This window comes from Oscarella lobularis, chromosome 9 (assembly GCF_947507565.1).
Source record: "Oscarella lobularis chromosome 9, ooOscLobu1.1, whole genome shotgun sequence".
NCBI lineage: Eukaryota > Metazoa > Porifera > Homoscleromorpha > Homosclerophorida > Oscarellidae > Oscarella > Oscarella lobularis.
The window spans coordinates 1,395,034-1,419,870 of NC_089183.1; the positions used below are offsets into that span (position 1 = coordinate 1,395,034).

Consider the following 24,837-nt stretch of genomic DNA (forward strand, 5'->3'; position numbering starts at 1 on the left):
ATACCTGAGACCGATTGGCCTTGGATTCAGCCTAATTGTTTTTATACATACTCATCATCACTTCCGTTGAAGTTTGCACTAACACCTTCGTCGGAGTTAACTGTACTTCGCGTGAAAGTCGCGAACTGAAAGTCCATGAGAAAGCATGCAGTGCCTTAATGAAAACGTGAAACTAAAACTGCGCAAAAGAGCTAAAGAGCAAGTGATGCATGCATGGTGGTTTTCATAACGCTAGCGTGCGCTGCGTTTTACGTAACTAGGGAAAAGGCGGATTTGAGAAATCGAGCCATCAGTTTACTTTGCTAGCCACAAAGAGCGGAGGTGAGCAGGGTGTGACGTTTCCGGTAGGACCCGAAAACTGACTTGCACGCTGGTCCCCGACCGGTGACTGAAAACATTGAAAACCTCCACTAAGCTGCTTCAGATTCCTTAGAGGGAAAGCTCCATAGCAGAGAAAAACCCTCGGACAACGGCAGGAGATCGAGGGATATTTTACGAAATTCCGACAAAGTTGGGATTCGAACCACAGCGGTGCCGGCCGAGTGTTCTTACCACTCGGCCACCGTGACTTCAAATGTATATGTAAGCTAATTTTTCTACGCTAACTTTTCTCGTCCGATCACCGAAGTTACGCAACGTATGGCCTAAAGAGTACACTTGGATGCAAGACCGTCTGGGAACACCGGCTAACGAGAAGAGGTATAGCCTTGTGCCAGGCAGAAGAAGGTCCATTTCTCAGAACTTCGGTTAATATGCGAAATTAGTGGGGCGTTTGCCAACGCTCGCCCACACTTGCATACCATAGATAATGAAAGAACATCTGCGCTCTTAAAACGCGATTTCGTCTCACTCATGTAGGACAGAATGTCACTAAAGCAGTTTACAGAAGCTAGCAACATAGTTTACGCACTGGGTGACACGCTAGATAGGCAATTTGAAGAATGCTGGTAGGAGTTGCGGTTGACGACAGCTGACGACGAAATGGGCAATTTGAAGAACGCTTGTGGGAGATGCTGTTGACAACAGCTGACGACGACGCCTCCAATTTCTTCTGGCCCCAGGCCGACAAAATGAGTCCCCCAGCTTGAGACTCAAAAGAATCGGACTGCAGTTATCACAGTTCTGACAGTCTGGAAACCTAGAGGGCTTAGCCGTGAGAATCACAAGAGATTCTTTTAGTTCAGCTGACCCTATCGCCAATTATCCCTGGAGGACCGGTCACTTTTGCTCTCTTGCACGGCCTGATGTACGGAAGAATAACACCCTGCACGATTTGTGGCCCAGAGTCGGCTTCCTTGGAATTTTATCTCTTTGCGCTGCCAGCAGACATATCACTTTGTTATGGCACGCTTATGTCTATTTATGTCATGGTAAAACTGCATCAGGTAAGAAACCGCGTCTTCTAATGATACATATTGCTATGTGAGACCTTCTACAAAGGCAAAAAGACTCAGTCCTCGTGGGATATCCGCTGGAAAACGCTACAAAACTATTGAAGCTTTTGCTTTGGTTCAGAAGCGTTTTCTTCCATTGTCTGTTTTTCTGCCGTTGAGTTTCGCTTCAAGTATGGCAACAAATATTATTTATGCAGAGAAATCGTCTAGAAATTATTTCAAGTGCCTGAGTTCCTCTCTTCAAAGAACAACGGATCGTTGCACATATGCGGAAGACCTAGATCTTGGCAGGATTGCTTCCGTAATCAATTGGATCCTTACTGATCTATGTGTGCTGGCCTTGGTGGCTTACTGCCTCATTCCAAATTCAGCAAGAACCGTCTGGTCACAGATATGGAGAAAATGTAAGAAGGGAATACCAAGAAGGCAACGTTACGATGACGATCGATGGTACGATAGAACGTCCAAGCGAAGTTAGTCGTCTATTTCCGTCTTCTACGTCTTCCCAAGGACTTATTCCGTGACTGGAAATTCTTAGAGACACCTAATTGCAGACTCCTAAGGCTTTTGGCTATAGCGTGACGTGACGCATATGCTGAATTCTCTGTGGTATTTGGAGGGCCCTTTCGGTTGCTGGGTAGTAGACGTGTTTTCTTTGCTAGAATGTTGCTTCTTGAGCTTCAGACACGCCCGTTATAGCAGCAGAATCACTGGCGCAGGATGCCAGCTACCTCGACGATCTTTCTCGGGGATCCGGCCCTTTCGACCCTACCTTACGCATCGGTCGAGAACGAGTTCTTGTTGCTAGAGGGTCGCTAAACAACGTCGCTCTCCTCTCTCCATGCGAGCTCTCCATGCGTTTGTTCTCACGGAAGATATTCTAGCGCACTTTAGAACGTGTCGATTTCTTTAGTCGCTGATCTCGTTTTGCTCGAAGCGGCGTATATCTGACTGGATCGAGGACTGCTACGCTACAACGCCGAAACGTCGTATCTATGACAACTGCTTTCGCGATCCTTCGGAATTTTCTCAAGAATTTTCTCAACCTATATGCTCAGACGACTGCGGTAATAAGTGTGACTGTCCCAGACTCCCATTAGACCTTGCATCTGTTATTCTATACTAACTAATGCCAACTAAAGCTGGTTATTGCTTCCAACCCCCGGTCCCGCGCGGGATTCAAGGTCGTAAGGTAGAGTCAAGAAGGGATCGACATTCGGACGGCATGGGTTTCGGACGCGCCGTCTGCAACATCTGAAGCTATTCCGCAGCCCAGGTAAGGTTATTTCTAGTCGCCGTCAGTGTACTCTTCGACCAGTGTGTCATGGATCGATTTGCTTTAGCGCGCTCGATTGCAGGCACGATAATTTGATTTGTCCGAGTTGCATGACCATCCGGACAACGGTAGGCATTACGGACGGGCCTCTTTTCTCGGATATTCGTTAGGAAACATATAGAGGTATTAATAATTTATCATTCGAAAGCGCTTTTAATGACGCGTTTAACGCAGCTAACGGTTTTTGATTTGAAGCTAGCTATGTAAAAATAATGAATTTCTAATCAACGTATGTAAGTCACACGTTTCGGACAGAGTATTTTTTATTGAGTGTTTCAATAGCGGGAATCTTGCTTCCTAAGCAGTCACTTCACTACTTTTTCCCTTTAGAAGTCAGAAAAAGTATAACTACAAAAACCACGAGCGTCCCGTGATTAGCTTGAAACCGAATTCTGCGATCGGTGCGAATAAACAACACCGCAGACGCGTTTCTGTCTTGCATTGATGACAAACATTCGATAAAGCACACTCTCTCTAGCCCCGAGTGATAACGGGCAAATTTAAGGTGGGAAGCGGGAGGCCGGAGGAAGGCGGCCTGGGTTACTTCCGGATGCGTCGATCAGCTTCAGATGTAGCTTTATGGAGTGCTTGACAACCAGTACATGACAAAAAAGCCGCGTGTGCTTCATTTGTCTCAAACGTCTGTTGGATTTCCAGTTTCCCTTTACGGAAGCACGTGGTTTTTGTGGAATACCAACTTTATCTGACTTCAGACACAAAAAGACTATTAACTAAAGTATTGCTTAGGAAACAAGCTTTCTGCTTTAGAAGAAGTTACTAAAAGACTTTGTGTCCGAAACGTGTGACTTACATACGTTGATTAGAAATTCATTTTTTTCATATTGGTAGCTTCAAATGAAAAACCGTTAATTGCAATAGACGCGTCATTAAAAGCGCTTTCGAATGATATATAATACCTCTATATGTTTCCTAACGAATATCCGAGAAAAGAGGCCCGTCCGTAATGCCTACCGTTGTCCGGATGGTCATGCAACTCGGACAAATCAAATTATCGTGCCTGCAATCGAGCGCGCTAAAGCAAATCGATCCATGACACGGTGGTCGAAGAGTACACCTACGGCGACTAGAAATACCGTTAGTTAGGCTGAGGAATTGCTTCGGATGTTGTACGCGGCGCGTCCGAAAAACATGGCGTCCGAACGTCCCTTCTTGACTCTAGTCTAGATGTCGTGTGCATGGGCGCATTTTTTATGTAAAATCGAGTCTCTTTTAGAAGACAATGAATTTTCGGTCGGAAACGACGACTGGTATTGCGTTCTCGATCTGCCGGATATTCTTTGCCTTTCTCATTCTTTTTACGAAACCGCTGCCAAACATAAACAGAGGCAAAGCTCGTGCAGAGAATTCATGTGAGCACGAGCGCAATCCGTGCACGGATGTGGAAGCAAGGTGGAAGTCAAGGAACTAATCATGGAACTAATCATGGAACTAATCATGCGCATAGCGTGTTTTGCGTGGCATAAAGCAGACCCAGAGCCGTAGAGAGGAACGTAAACCACTCTTCACTTCCGCTTTGGTTGACGGTGCGTCGCCTCGCGCTGTCCAACGGATCGGACCATGAAGCACGAAGCCGGTAAAACAGGATACAATGTGTTGTAGCCTGTATGCGTACAACTACAGCCTATCAAGAAAATTTTGGCCTGAGCCTCGATCGCACACCCTCCTCGTCGTGCAAAGGAAGCGATTTCGCCCGACAGCTTATAAAAAGGCCTCTAGCTCTTGCACGATATATACATCAATACTAACTAAAAGTATTTCTACCGCACGTTTTCCTACAGAAAGGATCTTTAGTTTGTCCTATATATAATTCCACACTCACTCTCAAACTTCAATTGTCCTAGAGGGCCCATGAACACGGTGGGCTCTTCTAGGTACGTGTAAAGACGTTTTTGTCCTATCAAACGGAAAGCGAAGTTGCGCAATGTAAAAATTGTCAGAGTAAATATAAAGAAAGTTATTGTTATCCTGCTTGTCGCTGTAAAAGGGACTTTGGGCACCTCTATTAGTACGCTGACTTGAGGTAAACTTGCAAGCCCAGAAATACCATGTCGTGACCGAGATGCCGCTTGGCGAATAGAAATTAATTGGGTGTAGTGAAGGGCATCAGCATGCACATTGCGCGCGTTTGTGCGAGTGATATAAACCACTCGCCTCTTCTCGTTCGCTGTATCGCTGACGGTGCGTTTTGCATTCCGTAACAAGCCATGAAGCACGCAGCCGGTACGTAATCAGAGCAGGCCACGCGGCGCTTTCGGATCGAATTAAGGCTTACGCGGTGCGTACCAGTACCACTACAGGACAATGATCTTTTGAACCCTCTTTGCACGCTCAGAATCGTGCAGGGAAGGCGATTCTTCCCGACAGCCTACATAGGTGCTTACACATGCTAATGCACTCTCGTGCACTTGGCCGAGATATACATCTACCGGTATACATATATATATTATATCGATGCCAACTAAAAGAGGTTTTGCTGTACATTGCCCTGTAGATATCTTTAGTTTGTCAGGTTAGTGGGGTATTTCGGTTCTCGTACGTACGTGCGAAGTAATAGTTCTGCATGTTGCATGGGAAATAAAAGACGCCTCGACATTATGCGCTTACGTTATGTTTAGTTTTGGAACTTTTGGTCATCACTCTTCACCTCCCGTTGATTAAAAGCTGCGACAACAATACATTTGGATGCAACAACGGACGGTGCATTTCTTCAGATTTGTACTGCGACGGTAGCAACGACTGCGGCGATTCATCATGCAGATGAAGGAAACTGTTCTAGCCACTGCAGCCAAGATCCGACAATGTTTTGGTGCGAAGGGAACGATCGTTGCATTGAACAGAGATTTCGCTGCGACGGATTTAACGACTGAGGCGATTCATCAGATGAACGAAACTGTTCCAGCCAATGCCGCCAAGATCCGAAACTGCTTTGGTGCAGCAAGAACGACACTTGTGTTAATCAAAAATTCCTCTGTAACGACGACAACGACTGTGGCGATTTATCAGATGAACTATGCTGCGATGAGAACACTACAAGCAAGGTTTGGCATTGCGACGATAGAAGTTGCATTCATCAAAACTACCGCTGTGATGGTGAAAATGACTGCTCCGATTTGTCACATGAACGAAACTGTAATAGTTACCGCTGCCGCCAAAATACAAAACAGTTTTGGTGCGAAAAGACAAATCTTTGCATTGATCAAAAGAATGTTTGTGACGGTAACAACGACTGTGGCGATAGGTCAGATGAAAGAAACTGTTCTAGCCGCTGCCGAGAAGATCCGTCACGGTTTTGGTGTACTAAGAACAGCAGTTGTCTTCTTAGAAACTTCCTCTGTAACGATCGTAACGACTGTGGCGATTCCTCAGATGAACTATGCTGTGATCAGAAGAACATTACAAGCCCGGTTTGGCGGTGCAAACGACGGAAGTTGCATTCATCAAAACTACCGCTGTGATGGTGACAATGACTGTGGCGATTTTTCAGATGAACGAAACTGTTCTAGACATCGCTGCCGCCAAGATCCGTCACCGTTTTGGTGCACAAATATCAATCGTTGCATTCCGTCTTACGCCCGCTGTAACGGTCGCAACGACTACTGTGGTGCATGATTTGTCAGATGAACGTAACTGTTCTAGCTACTGCCGCCAAGATCTGTCACGGTTTTGGTGCACAAATATCAATCGTTGTATTCCTCAAAGCTATCGCTGTGATGGTGACAATGATTGTGGCGATTACTCAGATGAACAAAATTGCTCTAGCTGCGATAAGCGGAATCTGTTTTTGTGCAACAATAACGACCGTTGTATTTCGTCACACAAACGCTGTGACGGTCGCAACGACTGCGGGGATTTCTCAGATGAACGAAACTGTTCTAGCTACTGCCGCCAAGAGCGTACCAGGTTTTGGTGCAAAAATAACAATCGTTGCATTCCTCAAGGCTATCGCTGTGACGATGACAATGGAGATTCTTCAGATGAACTATGTTGTACAGGGAGAGATAGTCAGTTCGCGGTTCGGAAGTGCGCTGACGGAAGTTGTATTCATCAAAACTACCTCTGTGACGGCGAAAATGACTGTGGCCATTATTCAGATGAACGAAATTGTTTTAGCTACTGCCGTCAAGATCCGTCACGTTTTTGGTGCAAAAATGAAGACCGATGTATTCGTCAAAACTTCCGCTGTGACGGCGACAACGACTGTGGAGATTTTTCAGATGAACTTTGCTGTAATGAGACAACTAGCAACCAGTTCGCGGTTTGGCATTGCGACGATGGAAGTTGTATTAAACGAGACTACCGCTGCGACGGTGACAACGACTGTGGCGATTTATCAGATGAACAGAACTGTTCTAGCTACTGCCGCCAAGATCAGTCACAGTTTTGGTGCAACAAGAACGACTCTTGCATTCCTCATAACTTCAGCTGTAACGGTTTTAACGACTGTGGAGATTTATCAGATGAACTATGCTGTGATGAAAACACCACAAGCCAGGTTTGGCATTGCGCCGACGGAAGTTGTATTCATCAAAACTACCGCTGTGACGGTGACAATGACTGTGGCGATTATTCAGATGAACAAAACTGCTCTAGCTATTGCCGAGAGGATTCGTCACGTTTGGTGCAACAAGAACGGCTCTTGTATTCCTCATAACTTTAGCTGTAACGGTTTCAACGACTGTGGCGATTTTTCAGATGAACTATGCTGTGACGGGAGAACTAAAACCAAGTTCTAGGTTTGGCATTGCAACAATCATAAAAGCTGTATTAGAAAAGACTACCGCTGCGACGGTGACAACGACTGTGGCGACTTATCAGACGAACAAAACTGTACTAGCTATTGCCGCCAAGAGCCGTCACGGTTTGGGTGCAAAAAAACCGCCGTTGTATCTTACTGACCTTGAGGGGGGCGGGGATATGTCAAATTATATTCCAATTGGCTCTGGAATAGGAGTTCTTTTATTATTTGAAGTTTTAATTATGGGAAGAGAAGCCACTGCATATAATTATCGAGACATAGATCACGAATGCTTATCTATGAAAACAGCCGCTGTGACGGTTTCAACGACTGTAGCGATGAATCTGATGAATTATGCTGTCCTAGGAAAACTAGCAGCCAGGATTGGTATTGCGACGACGGAACTTGTATTAATCAAAACTACCGCTGTAACGGTGAATACGACTGCGAAGACTCTTCGGACGAAAATAACTGCGGTAGGGAAGTACTAGTAATGGGAATCATACCGTGGCTTTGTGATTAACATGATAGCAAGGAAAACTCTCTAGTAGTGTCGTTCTCCTTGCGATCAGGTTGGCAAAAACCGTTTTCAAAATTGGCTCAAAATGAAAATTGAGCAAAGACAAAGAAAGTGTGTAAAGAAGTTGTTGTTAGGCGGTGCTCTGCTGCAACACGTATAAGCCCTTATCTAACAAATCTGTAGCACAACGTAATAAGAATTAGAAGTATAGGCGCATGAAAATGTCCACCCCTTTCTTCTGAAAATGGGAGATACTCTACTGATTTCATTTTAGGAATTGCAAAAATTGTCGTTCCATCAACTCTCTTTGCGGTGATGGTTTTCATACTTACTCCTCCAATTGTAATTTGGTGCAAAAAACGCTTCGCCTGCACCTCCAACGTCGTACGAAAGAAGAACAAACACCGATCACTGACGTTGAAATGCGAACCAGTACGAGCAGCGTTTGGATTCCAAAATCGCTGCGGAAATAGGTGACTTGGGCGTTTGTCCTACACGTCTAACGGTAGAGAAGGACATTGGAGAAGGTCAATCGACTGAATGATCAGTGGAGAGATTCGCATGTACAGTACATACCTGTAGGCAATTTGGGAAGAGTCTACAAGTGTCTGTTAAACGGAAGTACTGTTACCGCAAAATCAGCTAAATCAGGTCATAAATTCAATCAAATACTATTCTTGCATAAATAATGATATTGAACAATATAGGAGTGAATATGCATGACTTCATATTTGAAGCCCTTAGAATGAAATGCCTTAGTCATCCAAATGTTATGACATTGATTGACATTTGCTGGTCGCCCAATCCTGAGCACGAGCAATACTACAGACCTATGATACTGCTTCCCTATATGGCTTTACAAGACTTGAGAATATATTTGCGAAAGCAACGATCAGTTTATGTTCTCAGTACTCCAGCTGAGAATGACGGAGACATGACAATGCCCCGTGACGTGACGTTTTCCATATTATATTTCATATTACGCATTTCTCAGATCATTTTTAGCTTTTCAGACTTATTCAGTTTGGATATCAAATTGCAAAAGGAATGGAATATTTGTCAGGGAAAATGATACTACATCGAGATTGGCAGTGCGGAATTGCATGTATTGATCAACGTTTTCAATCGTTCTACTTTTTATATAATTCACCAAGTGAATGGTTTTAAGGTAGACTGGGATCTCGCTATCAAAATATCCGATTTTGGGTTAGCCAGAGAATTGGAAGAAGACGAGGACTATTACCGGATTACATCAGGCAAAGTTGGACTTCCGATTCGCTGGGCTGCTCTAGAAAGTCTAACAGTAGGAATATTTACAACAAAAAGTGACGCAGTGAGTCAGTTAGAGAGCAAACTAGACCAAGTGTAATAATGCCGTCTCTTATGCGCAGTGGTCGTATGGAATTACATTGTGGGAAGTAATGACAATGGGAATGACTCCTTATCCTGGCGTCGCTAACCTTGTTCCGCTCCTTCACGAGGGAATGCGCCTCAGCCAACCTAAGCATTGCAATGCGTTTAGTCAATTTTGCGACTGAGGGTATTCTTAGTTTTAGTACGTTGCAGCTGTGGATAGAGGGGAAGCCGATCAGGAGTTTGTTTCCAAGGCTTCGGAGAGTCAGCCAATAGAACAAGCTGCCTTAATATGCACTCAGTTCTTTCTCAGACAACTCTTGCATTGTACGCTGACGGTCTTTCGATAAATCGAGAAACGCAGAAGTTATAAAGTACGAACTATCAAGCTCAAGCCGCCTTTGACGCTGTATTATTTTGTTAGGCAGATGAGCGGAAGCCAATATACTACTTCTATGTGTTTGCAGCTGAAAACCTCTTCGACAAAATAATTAAGGTTAGTAATGTCGCTAGCACTCTCAGACCACCGTATTGATTGAGGGCAGAGCAATCGTCATCTAAAGGGTGATAAAGTCAGGTTGGTTTTTGAATAACATCGCAAGGCTACACACTAACATGTACGGCGTATACAAATTGAATGCAGACAGGGAGCAACTGGACAAGCAGCAACTGCACAGTTAGTCAAAAGTCGCGCTCAGCTCATTTTGCGACTGGGGATATTCTTCAATCATTATACGTGAACCAGAATTCCATCCAGATTCGCGATCGGATGTTCCGTAACTGGCACAGTTTCCGACGTGAACGGCTACTCTGATTAGTCCGGATGGAATGTTCTCACAAAGTCCTTCAATTTGGCGAGGTCGATGAACGTTGGACTTGATACTGACATACACGACGCCGTCAATTGCCATGGGTCCCGAACATTCTGCTCCGTTGAAAGTGACGTACCATCGTCCGCAGCAGCCACCCCTAGAACATTGAACTCTCATAGTGGCACCATAAGTTACCTTTAGAGCGGTTGACGAGTGGCGTTTTTTGAAGACACATTCCTAAGGCACTGCAGTTCTATAAATAAGGTGCAATGTAAATCCAAGCAGTTTACCTGTATAAGACCTGTATCTTTAGGATCTTGTTTGTTCCAGACGCACTGCTTCCAGTTTATGGAATTAACTGTACCATTTTCTCCTCGAGGCCCGGGGTCTCCCAAATTTCCCTTTGCTCCCTTTTCTCCTCGAAGTCCCATTTGTCCAATTCCAATTGGTCCTTTTTCGCTCGAACTTCCCTTTGGTCCAGTTTTTCCCGTTGCTCCCTTGCTACCTTTAGCTCCTTTTGTTCCTTCGCTTCCTTTGTGTCCTTGCAATCCATCTCTTCCTGGCAAGCCGTTATGACCCGGGGTCCCAGGAATTCCTGGGAGCCCTGAACAAACACTGGCATAACCCTTCACAAAAAAATTTCTGCTTGAATGAACTACAATCGAAAGAGATACGTCTACCTGATCTGATTTGAGAGAATTTCCTTCAACGTTGATATGAAATAGTGTCAAAGCAGCATAAAAATACTGGAGAGTTGATCTGATATTCATTTTGTAGCTTTGCTTACAGATGATGTGTGCGTCTCTACAGCCAACCCAACCCGTTTATATAGCTCTCCTACAGAACGGATATGATGTCAACTCCGTAAAATGCTGACGTCTTTTCCGTGCTTTGTAGGCTCTAACTACATTAGATCCGTCTTCCAAACTAACCCAGACCATAAAAGGAAGTTTTAGGGCGGCTGCCCCCGTTTTCGTCGGAGGAGAAGGAGGAGTAGGAGGAGAACGAGGATACAAACGATTTTCACTTGTTACGTTATGCATAGCAGTGCCACGTAAATTTCATTTTGCAACATGTACATCACATGCATACAGCGTACATAAAAGCCGATACAATTGGGAGAACAGCAAATGAAAAGCTTCGCTTATTTTTGCGACTGAGGATATTCTTCGATAATTATGCGAGAAATAGAATTCCATCCATTCTATGCCGCAGTTTCCAACATGAACTGCAACGATTATCAGTCCGGATGAAATGCTCTTGCAAAGACCTTCTATTTGATGAGGAAGATTAGCGCTGGAGTGAGGACGCGGACATAGACGGCGCTGTCAATTGACTTAGGTCCCTAACACTGCGATCCATTGAAAGCGGTGTACCGTCCACAGCAGGAACCGCGAGTGCAATAAACTCTTAAGTTCCCAGCGTAAGTTACTTTAATTAAGAGCTCTAGAGGAGTGACGCTTTGTAAAAACGCTTTCGGATTCCTAATGCAAAGCAATTCAGAATAATTCGGTGCGTGTACATTTGACAGCGCGTATACAATACCTTTAGCAGACCTGTGTCTGTATGATCAAGTCTATTCCAGACACACTGCTTCCAGTTAGTAGAATGAACTGTACCGTTTTCTCCTTGGGGTCCGGGATCTCCAAAGTGTCCTTTTACTCCCTTCTTGCCTTTTATTTCCATCTGTCCAATTTCGCCAATTGGTCCCCGTTCCCCCACTTTCCCTTTTGGTCTTTCCCGTAGCTCCTTTGTCACCTATGTCTCCCTTTGTCCCGTCGCTTCCTTTTTCAAAATTTGGCCCTGCAATCCATCTCTTCCGGATGATCCATCTCTTCCCGACGATCGATTGTGTCCTGGAGTCCCCGGAATTCCTGGAATTCCACAGCAGACACCGGCATAACCCTATTTAAGGATATGAGTTTACTTAATTAGCATAATGGATTGTCATAAGCGTGTACTACCTCCTGATCTGTTCTTGGAGAATTTCCTCGGACAGAATAGGGAGATAGTAACAGAGCAGCAAGAAAACATTGAAAAGTTGCTCCGACTTTCATTTTTAGGTTTGGCTATTGAAGCTGCTTGTCTCTACATTTAACCTTATTTGTTTATATAGATCGAACAGAAAACGGATATGATGTCAACTCCTGGAAACGGATTTGAATGCTGACATCTTCTCCGTCTTTTGTACGCCATTTGGTTCTAGTTAGGCGTAAACGCACACCATAAAAGGAAGAATTCTATGCCGTTGTTTACCAATCTCCTTCGTTGCGCTGTGGAGGAGGATGCAAATCATCTAAATATAGCAAAGTACGTAATGAACGATGTTATAGACATTGATCGACCAATCCACAAATAGTACATATAAAGAATTTTTTTTCTGTTTCAGCAAGGCTCCAAAGTCTAAGTCTAAAACAGGAACTGTCTGTTGAACAGTTATAAGCCTAAAGAAATATAAAATCTGGTTAGACTGTCTAACTATTATAGTGAGGACTCTTTTCAAATGATCCGGCAGACGAACGTCAGCCAAGAGCACAGACTATCTACCTCTGCAGTCAAATCCTGTCTTTTGAATTTCGCCGTCGTCGTGCATACATCCCTTTGAAAATTTAGTTGCCAATCGGGCTAAGATCCAGTGTATCTATGGTCTAACGTCCATTCATTTCTGAGTTAGGAATACAATCTCGTTCGAAGCGTTGCCTGAAACAGCAGTGGCCGACTGTCGTCGAGCAGGGTGTCGACGTCATAGAAGCCGTCGAAGATTATGATATCGGATTGAGAAAATACATACACGACCTGTTTCACGTGACATTGAAGGACCAACGCATAATGATGCGTAGTGTCCAATCGAAGCCTTTGATACTGACGACGGCAAAGTCGTCGTCGAGTTGCGTCGACTCGGCGATCGCGAAGCGAAATTCAAAAAGTTCGACAAAGCGTTGGAGCCCTACGATCGAGCGTTGGAGGAGAGCAAAGTCGACGCGCACTTGACCTACCATCGACGTTCGCAAGTACATCAGCTCGCAAATCGGCCCGACAACGCATTGCGCGACGCCGAACTGTGCACGACGGTCAAACCCGACTGGGTGAAGGGATACCAGCGCAAGGTCGAGTGTCTCCTCGCGATGAGAGGTCGAAACAAGGAGACGGTCATCGTCATGACGACGGCCTGTGACTTCGATCCGAGCGACGAAAAGTCGGCATAACTTCTCGCACGTGCTCTCGATCTCGATGACGTCAATTTGAATTTGGATTTCTTGGTGGCCGCGATCGCAAATAGTCGCTATGCTCGTCACGACGCGTTTCTCCGTCTCGTCGCCGATCGACTGCAGAGCTTACTCGGGGAAATTGCTAGTGATACAGCGGCGCACGATCGCGACGAAAGGATCGTGATCGACGAGGACGCGGACGCCCGCGTGCCGATGCATGCAACTTGCTCGTCGGCAACTTAACTTTGTCGTTATATAGGCACTGCCAAGACGTCGAAGACGCGTTGTGCGCGTCCGCGTGCGAATCCGTGCGCTGTCGCGCCGAGTGGTTCGCCGATCTGCACCACACGTATGTTCCCATGATGAAACGAATACACGAGGCGACGTCGCCGGCGGAGTGGGACGGGCGACGCGACGGGCTTCTTGTCGACGTCTTTCGTCGAATCACGTCGGTTCCGGCTGTCACGCGACGATGCGCGGAGAAGCGGCAGAAGAAGAAGCGTAAAGGTGACTATGAGGAGGAGTCCGAGCGACGGCCGAAGACGGCAACCACGCACTGCGAATATGTTCAGCTGGCGGACAAGGAGCAGCGGGAAAAGAGAAAGCGTTGATAGAGGCGATTATAGAGGAACAGAGGCGGGAGCTTCCGTCTCTTCCGCCCGCTTTTGAGTCGAATCCGATGAGGCAGTATGGGCTAAGCGACGATTACATGGCTCAGCTAAAAAGACATCTCTCTAGGGTGAGTCCCCTATACTTGGAGTGACTACGTACCTCAAAATCTACTTCCTTGTCTCTTTATAGAATCGTTGTCAGAGCGAAATACTGAAATTGTTGATAAGGATCCCGATGCCATGACGACGGGGAAACTTCATAAATATCTGACGCAGCACGGCGTTTACTTGATGGGAAAATTATTTTCTTGTCGAACAGGCGAAGAAGCTGCGCGTCCACGGCAACCTTAACCCCGCGGATCGAATAATGAAACTCTACCAGAAGTAAAAGAACGAAAGCAAAAGAAGCGAACAGCAAAACAGTTAGGATATTATATAGATAATGATAAGCGGCCTGGATCGCGACGAAGATTTCTTGCAAGTGAGGACAGGCAATGACAAAGAGGAAGACAATTGCAGTTGGATCAACAACTCGCTGAAAACCGCCGAAAGACTCGTCTACTGTCGAGACGCTGTGACCCGGACTAGGCTACCGCTGTCCCCGGATTCACATATTCGTTCTGGCTTCCTGCGCGATGGTGAAGAGTGTCTCCGAATTTTATCCATCTGGTATGTCCTCTACTCTGTTTTAGGCAGTCGTTGAAGTGCCAATGGGTTGGATGGATTTTTTCTGGGCGTTGGAGAGGCTTCGACATCGCGGCTCCGGTTCCAAAGAGACAAAGCAAGCGTAGAGAAAAGCTTTTTCTTGCGGATTGATTATCGAAACTGCTCATAGGGACTGGTTCAAGCTGAATCCTCTAGAAGTTGTGCTCCTCGCTTGCGAAACTCTGCGGGACAAAGCTGACGGCGTTACAGTGGGAAATGTAAGACTCGCAGCCACTGAAGGGATGTCGCAAGAGTCGGGGGGACCCTTTTTCGTGAAATTGTTTGCTTGGGCACGTGACTAAATCGTCTGCGCGAAAGCAGCAACCAAACCTTTTTTCACTCCTTTTCGGCGACACTTTAGCCAATCTAATGTCCTATTGATTGATGATGATCTTTTCTATAGATATCTGGTATTGTTATTGGCATGAAATCAGTTCGTTCGCTCTTGTTTTGCCACGTGGGACCATGTCTCCGTCTTATTGACGTTCTGGCGTCTCTCGTTGCCGATGATGAAAGCAGTGACGAGAAAGCAGTTCCGCACACTACAACAGTCATGCAGCAGAGAGCCATTGTTGCTCTTAACCTTGTTTATTTATCAGCAAAGAAAATTCACAGGTACAGTCTTATTTACCATGTTTTCTTTGAGTTCGAGTTGAAGCTGGAACTTTTAGGACTTACCCTCTTGTTGCAGTGCGCTTTATTGAAACGGTGTTGCCTCTTCTAAAGCAACTTCTTACCGGTCATCGATTGTTGGGTCTTGCTGGGTCAGTCAGTGTACTGTATGTCTTTTGTTCTAATTAATAGCTGTCTGCTTGTAGAGCTTCTGCTGATGAGCTTGTAGTTGAACTGAATCGCATAGCGCTGCGCTCGACCTACTCAACGAGCCGTAGTAGCACTGAGACGCTGTTGATTTACGTGGAGGAATTGGGTTTCTCTAATCTAAGTCTTCGACTTAAAGTAAGCGTCAAGTTTCGAAAGCCTTTTATAGCAGTGCTCGATTTTACTTCGTTGTAAACTGTATAGAGAGAATCGGGCTATTTTGATTTAATGATGTTCTAAACACTTCCGCTCTTTAGACATAACTATACCAATCTCATTTAGTTATTATTGCAAATGTTCTGTTTTATTGCTTTACTTTCTCCTAGGTATCGCTCTACAGCGACCTAGGGAAATTTGATTCCAGAGCAGCGTACATTGCTTACGTAGACAGCACGTGGAGGTACCTTTTCGTGCGGTTGTTTTGTGTAGAGTATCTCCCTTCTATTTGCCAGTTTATCGTCGTTTATTGATTCAATTAAGGCATCGTCTCTCGCTTGTTCTTCTTGTCTTGGGAGCTTCCTGGATCTCGTTCAGGTATTTGAAAGTGCGCCCTTGTAAGTTGAAGTTCTATCTGAACATGCGTTGTTAGGAATTTGACGACGAAGACACCAATCGTCAAATTGCTTCGTCCCTTTTGTCTTCCCTGACACGTTGCTTTCATAAGGTACAATCTTTGAACACAGCAGACTTGCCTTACATTTTTCTGAAGTGGAACACGGCGTTTGGTTCAAAATCTACCGTCCCGGAAAAGTTGATTCAAATCTGCATTGTGTACGCTGTCAAGGAAACGGATCTCGAAAAGTTGAATGATTTTTTGGACTATCAGTTTGATACATTGCTTGCCTATTCGACCGAAGGCAAATATTTACAGAGCTCAAATAAGCGCCTCAGTTTGTGATTTCTTTTGCTTATTAGGTTATTTGTCTTCCGATGCCGAGGGATTCATGCTAGGACTCCTCGATTTGCTAATGACCGGTCTGGAAGTTGATATGGATGTGGCTACAACTCTCACGTCACTCCTTCCTAATTTATTTTCACCATGTACGTAGAAGTGCATGGGGATTTTATCACGTACACTATAGTAGTAGTGACCCAAGTAGCGTTAGCGTTCCTCATGAGAACGAATTCCGTGTGATTGGCAATCAACTGTATTCCCTTTTGTAGTCTTTGGATTAAGAGAGAGCAGTGTTGCTACGAAAATTTTAGAGCTTGGCTGTGTTTCTTTGTGCTCAATTCACAGGTTGCTACTTGAAAATTTGCTTGAGATTCAGAAATTTATTTCTTCCAACTTAGGAAAGCGATTCTGTGTCAGGGACTTTACTTCTTAGGCAAAGTCTATCGCATGTTTCCGCCAAGTGACACGATTGCGTAAGACTCTTAATTATGGTTCTTTCACTGCTTGATTTGACGTCTTTTTGACACAGAGTGAGGCAAGCTGCCATGGAGCTGCACGCTGAGGCGCTTACTGTGTCTGAATCATTAATTGAAGATTTGCTGGTCAAGGCTGTTTCATCTCGCTCGGACTTTGACAATCCTGAAGATCTGGAAGTATCTCCCAGCCCCTCTTTTGAAACTACTGCCAAGTTCACAACGGCTGGTGTTGATGAGAGAGCTTTCATGGCAGAGCCGGTAAGGATTGAGACAATACTATGGAATAATTACTGAACAGTTTACTGAAGGGTCCAGCGGCTTCTGATGCTCTCAGAGTTCAGGTTGTCGAGAATCTTTTAGACCTTGTCATTGCTATTGTAAGCTATTCAGTTCGTTGCAGGGTTTCTCAACCTTTGCACTGACTTGATTCTTTGTCACATTTTTAAGACTTGTCGCGGGGATGACTTCACGTTTCTGTGCGGGTCTGTTTTGCCAAAAGTCTTTCAGTCTGATTACGGTTTGATAAATGTTTCATCCGTCAATGTGCAGAAGCTACGAAGGTAATTTGTCTTTACACTACATGCACACCAAAACAGAAACGTTGATACGCAACTTTAGATTCTTTGGAGCCGATCCTTCACTCCCCGTTGCTTCTGTTTCGTGGACAGTAGACAGGAAAGAGGTGCTACTTACTAGAACTGAGCAAGAAGGCCTTTTTCTTTACATTTTATTGCTTGTCATATTGCAGTTTGCAGTGGAATTACTTTCTCTAGCTACAATAGGAGTCAAGAGAAATCTTTGCAGTTCATTTGTCTTATGTGGAGTAGCAATACCCAAACTGGTTCGTACACGGCTATAAAAGCACAGATACTATATATCCTTGCAGCAATGCTATACGTTGGCTCTGCTTAGATGCTAAGTATTGACGAAGTTAAAGTAACCGATGAAGAGAAAATGCACTTGACTATTGACGTCCTTCACGTTGCACGAGGTTTGTCGAGGCTTTCGAAATAAGAGAATGTAATATGAAACTAATTTACTGCTCAAGACGAACTAGAATCCGGTAACGATATTGAAGGCTTCCTATCACACGGAATTGATTTTCTGTCAAATCTTATGCCGGAGGACTCTGGCTTTCGAGAGCTCCAGTACTTAGAAAAATAGGGCAGTCTTTGGTACAATTTTAATAATTTTTAGGAAGTTTGTAAGAATAATGGCCAAGAAATTTTTTAGTCCGTCTTTGTCTTCAATCCTTGTTTTGGCAAAGGTATTCGAGGTTCTACTTTCTACAGCTACACTTGTTACATTATCGTTCTTTTACCAGTTTGCATGCGATTTCATGCTTTTGCACTTCCCTCAAGACAAACCTCACGTGCAGAATTTCTTTCAAACACTCATTCAGAGAGGAAAACGCGATGTAAGTTCTCTTCCATAAGAATTTTGTTATGGTCCTTATTGTATCAAGGAAATTCGAACTGTTTTTCGAGTATGTCGTCGCCCCTTTGACGACGACAGTCGCTATGGAAGCGTTCGTACTCATTTACTTCTTTCGCTACTGGAAAGATATCTTCAAGACAGCTCCAAGCACTTTGTGAGGTACTTATAATATACAGTGTAACTAGTATCTTATAACAAACGTCCTATAACTATTTTTTTCGCACAGCATATGAAGTTGATTTTTAGCATCGAGGCTCCGAAGAACCGATACGCTTCCTCTCAGGAAGAAACCAGCAATTGCTGCACAACCGAAAGAATGAACGTTGTAGTCCGGCAAGTCTGTGGCGCATTTTTGCGAGAGATAGTTAGACTTCTAGAAAACAAGCGGTATGTGTTGGTATTTTTTCCCCCTGCATCATTCTAACCCTAGCGTCTCTTTCTTAAGTTACACCGAGGATGAAGTCTGCTCCCTCAATGCTCGGTTGTCTCGTTTTGTGCTTGTGAAGACCTTGTTTGGTGACAAACTGGCATCGAGCGAGAGCCTACCTGTTAATTCGCTAATGAAGGATTTTGAAGCGTACGTACCAAATGCATTTTAATGTACTCTATACTGCAGTTCAGTTCGCTAATTCGTTTAGGAAGTTTCCGCATGACGTTCTCGTTGATGCTCAAATGATGGAAACGTTGACAACGTGTGGAACTAGGTTGGAGCACATTGAAGTACGTCGTCCATCAGACTCCAGTGCTAGTGGCTAACCTAATTAACGTTCTGCTTCTCAAAGTTGCCTAGATACGAGTTTCTTAAAAAACGTCTTGTTGCTGCGCTGACATTCTTTCTAGGTTCGACTTACAGTAAGATGCTATTTCTGCTTTAGCGTGCTGACTGCTCGTATTTAACTATCACATTTTTTGTAGAATGTCTTGTAGATCGAATTGCTGCATTAGAAACTGAGCTTTTGAGTATTCCCCGCAATGCAGACGATCGCGCCAGACTATTGGCGTCTGGCTACAGCATTCGCTGCTGGACAAGCGTGAGAGTAATATGTGTTTAAATCAGGAGCGATTTTTCTTATGTACTATATCTTGCGCATTCAATTACTTTATTTCTTTATTAGCTGGGGTCGATTGTGTTAATGGTAATTAAACCGAGCAATTGTTTATATACAGTAGTATATACAGCAGCTAAGCTAAGCGTTTGAATTGCGTTTACCGGGCACCATATCGTTTAAAAGCGTGGCGTTGTTTCTGCAGAATATTAATTAAAGCATTTACGCCTTTTTCTGTACCTGAATTTTTCTCTCTTCCACTAGCCTGTGACGGTGACTGTCGAAACGGACGGTCGGTACAGCATTGAGGAAAATCTTCGCCAAAGCTTGCTTCTTTGCTATCGAAATTATGTCGAGCTGCTGAAGAGCATTGGCACATCTAAGGTGACTTTGTCATGTTATCATTCTTAACTAATGCTCGAATTTAACTGTTAGATTATTGTTAATGAAGTGGAGGTAGGAGTGCATCAGATGTTTGACGAGTCACTTTCCCTTAATGAAATGAAGGTGCTCATTGTAAAGCGGTGTTTGATTAATTGTGAAAATTGCTGAAAGGGTCAAAGAGCGATTGCAGTAAGAGAAATTGATCGTTTTCTCTCGGTATCCAAGTCCTCAATGGGCACGTTGGCGCAAAAGGTTTCGCTTTATCGACATTTGTTAAGGCATGCATACGTGAGTATTTCCGTTTTAGATGGCTCTGCTTGCCGAAGAAGACAGGATTGAATGTGATTTTGAACAGAAGGTATACGGTTTCTTTTGTTCATTTAATTGAAAGTATGAATAGACGCATAGGCTAATGCTCCCATAAGAGCGCTGACGTTCACAGCCTCCCTGCACACATCTTTTTTTGCCTGCTCAAAGTAAGATCTGAATGCTTTTTGTATTTTGAAGAGGCTTACAAATTGTGTAACTCGAATCCTACTAAAGCTAGAAAATTATTTTAAAAGCTGACATGAAGATGAACTTTCTAGCGCAAGTTTTGGTTTTTGTGCACTTTTCCTTTCTATTTTTTGTTTATTTTGGTGCGGTATTTCTGTATTTATTTTTTTTGCATGGCATTATTTCTAACGTAGATTTCACGTGTTTGATTTTTATAGCTGCTGTGGCACGGGAATAACAGGTTGCTATGGACCAACTGGAGACCACTGTGAAAGGCCTATGGAGGTCGGTGCTTAATTAAATTTATCATTCTCTGTGTCTACTTAGCTGCGCATCTGTTCTGGCAGATTGGTCTACGACAAGACAGCGCATTTCTTTCTATCTACGACGAGTGTGGAATTGAAATTGAAAACGTGGAAGTCCTCTTAACCGAAGAAGGTTTCATCTTTGTCGTTCATCAATAATCGACCTGCATCTTGAAACTGTGTTTTATATATTTTAGGAGCTTACATTTTCAAGGCCTATAGCAATGGGCATCCTTACGATACGTCAGAAGTAAAGACGAGTCTCCGCGATTTTCTAAAACTGTATTGCTCAATTTTTAGGTTTGGCTTTCTCTTTTCAAAGAGCTCCTCGCCGGCTCGGATCCATTGTTTCCTGCTATTATTATTCCTTTTGGATTTCCTAATCAAACCACTTGGAATCTAATACGGCGGTATTTGCGTATCTTGTTTTGTGCATGATTGGTGCTTATACACAAGTTCCAGCTTTGTTGAAACTGAGTTGACGGGAAGCGTTCTTACTTGCCGACCAGATTTCAGTGATGATTGGAAGACATATTTTGACTTCAGGTAGTACTTAAAGCTTTGTTTCGGACGTCCAGCTGTCTAAATGAGGTAACTGTTTTGTACAGACCTGAAAAAGTTAGGTGTGGTGTAGACGTAGTGCTACATAAAGGCTTTGCAATCGGAGGAAGAAAAGCGCTTATGCGCCAGACTTCTCATCTTACAAAGGCATTCATGAGTGTTTTACTTCTCAAAGCGTTTGCATGTAACTAGTTAACAGGAGATGTTGTCTTAAAGGATTTAGCTGGCGAGTTGTTTGATAAAGTCATTCACGAAATGCTCAGTGACAACTGGATGAAGCGATTTCGGTTGGAAGTCAAACGTTTGAATATGTTCTTTGAGAGTTGCTTACACATTGATATTTTAGGTTTTTGGGGAAATATATTGCACAGTTTGTCAGTGCTTTCATTAGCACGGGAGCGATTGACAAAACAATTCTCTATGATGGCTTCAACTATGATCGGTGGAGGAAGACCCAAAAAGGAAGTTTGGTAGAGTGGCTTGCTGATCAAGTCTTGCAGACGTTATTTTCATGTGGTTTGTTTTTCTTTAGATTGCTTCTAAGGTAGACATTGTTGACCTGTTGGCGAACTACGTTGCGGAAAAGGTTGTGGCATTCTGCATGCAGGAAAACGTTGAAGAATTGTTCGCTTCTAAACGAAAACATTTCTTTGAACTCAAGGTAATGTATACTGTTATAGATAAGGTGGGATCGCCACATCTGATAAAAAGCATACAAAGTACCGCGCCTATTCTTGTACAACGTACCGTACCGGCGATGTTTCTTTTTCTAAATGAAAAATGTATAAGATTATATAGCTTTTAATTAAATTCTAAGCACATTAATTACATGCAGTAGCTTGTTGTTCAGTGAATCTGACACGTGCTTCGCTGCCCCTTATATAATTTGTTCGTCGTTTATCAATCGCTAGCGATTTTTCTCAGGGTTTTGCGCATGAATATAGAAAAACGTCGAAAATGCTTAGCGGAAAGGTACAGTTTTCTGCGTTTTTTGCTCACGCATATTTTTTGCTTACAAAGTATTACGAAATGCTGTCGGTGCTAAGAAAATCGACAATCGTTGTTCCCATCCTCACCCTTCCTCGAGCTTTTCAAGAGGAGCTCATGCGTTGGATATTTCGCAACGAAGACAGGTTGAACTCTTAATTGTCATGACCGCAATCCACGATTCTTTTCTTTTATTAGAGAATGGCGACATCGAGGCGGAAGAGACGGTCACGAAACTGTTCAACAGTACATCGGCTTTCTTGGTATACAAGCGAATTCGAATGATCACTTATGTGAAGCAGTCGGATACAGATACTCGCGAGTTGTGTCCTGCTCTTCCTGGTGTGGTTGCTTTCTCTTATAATACGGAAGAGAACGTTTTCAGAGTGAGCGCTGCGCATAACGCGTTGCCAATTATGGTCTATCATTTCAGATGTGTGACGTTCTTGCCTATGCGGTTGGCGAGTACGTTGTCCTGAATGAAAGCGCGATTTTAGGTGGAGCGGTTGCCTATGAGGTGGTTACTGCGTGGGTCAGCCCCAGGTAGGTACGGTACCTGCATGAGCAAGCCATAGAGGAATTTTCAGCTTATAAAAGTTTGCAAGTACTGTATTCTAAAATGCGTTGACTTGCGTGCTTATATAGGTTTTCTAACAACCTATTATTTTTTGCACTGCAGAATCACACCTAATGTCGCAATGACCCTTTAGGTTCCGAGGTCTCAATTTAGCACTTTCAATGTACGTGAATCTGATGGAGCAAGGTTTATCAATAATTTAATATTTCCTTAACTTGATCTATAGTTATTTCGGTTTGTTATGTGTAGCGAATTGCTCATTTTTACTTTGTGATATCCTGAAGGGCAGTCTTGATCACATCGTGGAAAGCAGCTTTTTGCTTCGCTGTTTGCGTTCTGCGCGTTTGTTCCCGTTTGTTGTTCAAGAACAGCAAGACTCGTACGAAGTAATCGCTCAGGTACACGATTTGAATCTTGCGAAAATATATTATCTAACGTTCCAACGTGTCAAAGAACGGGAAAAAGGAGCCTTTTGAACGGCTTCTGATAAATACAAGACCTATTCTTATTGCCCACAAAGCCAGGAAGGGCGCACGATACATTCGCAAACAGCTACCCTATTTCTGCGTATTTGGCGTCTGTCTTGTTTTTGGTGCGGCTATTGTTTTCAGGATTCGAAACTAGCGTATGGAAATAAATCAATCATATCAATTAAAGTTAGCTCATTAAGAGCCTAATAGTTTGTCTTCTTACCTGCGCAGTCTTTTTCTCTGAAGAGAGTCTTACTCAATACAATACACTCTATGTGGTACGCGCGAGGCGATTCCCGCAAGGTCACTGATTGGCATTTTATTAACCATAGATTTACGGAACGTTACTGTCTACTCTTAACGTCTAGGAAGGGAACTAGTACTACGTATAGAGTCGATCCTCGATTATTTCAAACTTCGGATAATCCAGGACAATTAGTAATTTTACGTCAATGACTTCATCTTCAAGTAGGCACAGCGCATTTGAGATATAAATGAAGTGATTTAAAATTTCGATCGTGCCACTCGCACATCGTCGTGGCTGGAACTGTGGTAAACTAGGACGAATTGGAAGGAGCTGCACCAAGTTTATTACACAAAAAGATGCAAATACCCGTCGCTTTCCCCCACCGCACTTGCCGTATATGGTGGTATATTGTGTCATAATTCACGACGCAACAACAGCAACAGGGACAGCAGCAACAAGAAGCATTAGTCAGTAAAGTCGTTGTTGTTGCGACAAAAACAACAGTAAAGCAACACCGAAACGTTGTTGCTTTAATTAATTGAACGTAATAACATCTTTTTCTTTTTGCCTTGAAAATAACAACCACGTTGTTGCTTTGAAGTCTGTTGTTACTTAAATTCAAGCTCTTATTTTTGGCACAAATATTTATACCGCCATACTTATTCGGGCACGTTGAAAACGGGCTCTGCCCGTGTATGCGATTTGCCTGGTTGTTAGGTCTTTAGGCAATAATCTGTGCAGAAGGATATACCGCAACCTAATTACAATTGTATGATGCACTTGCTTAAAATGTTTATGCCGTAACTTACTTTGATTGCAGAGGCTACTGCGCAGATGTACGCGTGCATATATTTTATGGAACTGTACGAATACTCCCAAATAAGGGCGAGAAAAGGTGCCCGGTATCTGTGCGTGGTCATGCAGAGGCGTCCGGATAAGTCCGAGTGCACTTGCCTTAGGAGACACACGCTGCGAACCAATCAAAAGACTTCAAACTAAAAAAACCGTAGTCGTCCGGGTCGTCCAGTCTGAACTATGAGTGTTGGTGCTTCTCTCTGAACCTGAGGGAAGGCGTTTACAGAGATACCGCAAGAGGTCGGCGACTACGTAGCGCTAATCTGATGCAGAAATTGCTGCTTTACCTTTAAATAAAAGAAATTTTTGCGGCCCGGTTCCTATTGGGGGGGCCACATCTTTTTCTATAAAACTGATCGCTCGGTTTTGGCTATAAACCAGTCAAAGTCGCTCTAATTTGAAAATCGCTTTCATTGCTGCCTTTGCCTTTGAGTAAACGAAATTTTTGTGAACCGGCTCCCAATCGGCCTTAATTTTATCCTAAAATTTATCGCATATTTTACGCTATAAATCAAACGATGAAGCTCTTATTTATTGGAGAAATTGCTGCCTTTGCCTTTAATTGAACAAAATTTTCGTGGCCCGTT

General features: G+C 43.7%; 2 protein-coding genes, 1 long non-coding RNA gene and 1 pseudogene across 3 annotated transcripts; 3 read left to right on the forward strand and 1 right to left on the reverse strand.

Annotated features, from left to right (window-relative positions):
* The first annotated feature begins 6,016 nt into the window (after window positions 1-6,016).
* On the forward strand, window positions 6,017-7,756 carry LOC136191056 (sortilin-related receptor-like; annotated as a pseudogene).
* A 781-nt stretch (window positions 7,757-8,537) lies between these two features.
* LOC136191229 (uncharacterized) lies at window positions 8,538-9,091 on the forward strand. Its single transcript, XR_010670800.1, has 3 exons — window positions 8,538-8,657; window positions 8,714-8,958; window positions 9,012-9,091. It is a non-coding gene; the product is annotated as an uncharacterized lncRNA (long non-coding RNA).
* Window positions 9,092-10,036: 945 nt separating this feature from the next.
* LOC136191370 (collagen triple helix repeat-containing protein 1-like) lies at window positions 10,037-10,949 on the reverse strand. Its single transcript, XM_065979695.1, has 3 exons — window positions 10,852-10,949; window positions 10,462-10,797; window positions 10,037-10,408 (listed from the first exon to the last, which is right to left on the reverse strand). The coding sequence occupies exons 1-3, from the start codon at window positions 10,939-10,941 to the stop codon at window positions 10,037-10,039; spliced, it is 798 nt and encodes a 265-aa protein (XP_065835767.1). The 5' UTR covers window positions 10,942-10,949.
* Window positions 10,950-14,597: 3,648 nt separating this feature from the next.
* On the forward strand, window positions 14,598-23,334 carry LOC136191371 (uncharacterized). The gene is given in 50 exon segments (XM_065979696.1): window positions 14,598-14,629; window positions 14,684-14,772; window positions 14,827-14,914; window positions 15,100-15,311; window positions 15,368-15,460; window positions 15,515-15,653; window positions 15,842-15,915; window positions 15,968-16,049; window positions 16,105-16,179; window positions 16,225-16,372; window positions 16,431-16,556; window positions 16,680-16,755; window positions 16,809-16,883; window positions 16,940-17,144; window positions 17,195-17,227; window positions 17,277-17,446; window positions 17,505-17,568; window positions 17,635-17,727; window positions 17,799-17,877; window positions 17,935-18,034; window positions 18,084-18,153; window positions 18,211-18,303; window positions 18,352-18,427; window positions 18,430-18,482; window positions 18,550-18,710; window positions 18,769-18,900; window positions 18,962-19,043; window positions 19,106-19,354; window positions 19,634-19,753; window positions 19,805-19,876; window positions 19,925-20,005; window positions 20,061-20,111; window positions 20,162-20,229; window positions 20,467-20,533; window positions 20,596-20,686; window positions 20,751-20,803; window positions 20,854-20,963; window positions 21,016-21,099; window positions 21,162-21,261; window positions 21,331-21,401; window positions 21,461-21,584; window positions 21,647-21,775; window positions 22,039-22,086; window positions 22,135-22,247; window positions 22,300-22,364; window positions 22,414-22,487; window positions 22,535-22,644; window positions 22,812-22,864; window positions 22,928-23,076; window positions 23,132-23,334. Coding segments are annotated over 50 exon segments (4,944 nt in total). The 5' UTR covers window positions 14,598-14,626; the 3' UTR covers window positions 23,303-23,334.
* The last annotated feature ends 1,503 nt before the right edge of the window (window positions 23,335-24,837 follow it).

Bases quoted from the DNA above. Each gene is read 5' to 3' on its own strand.
- LOC136191370 (XM_065979695.1), bottom strand. From the start codon at position 10,941: ATGAATATCAGATCAACTCTCCAGTATTTTTATGCTGCTTTGACACTA. The intron at 10,798-10,851 runs GTAGACGTATCT...TTTTTTGTGAAG, and splicing joins ATTCTCTCAAATCAGATCAG to GGTTATGCCAGTGTTTGTTC. The intron at 10,409-10,461 runs GTAAACTGCTTG...GCAGTGCCTTAG, and splicing joins AAGATACAGGTCTTATACAG to GAATGTGTCTTCAAAAAACG.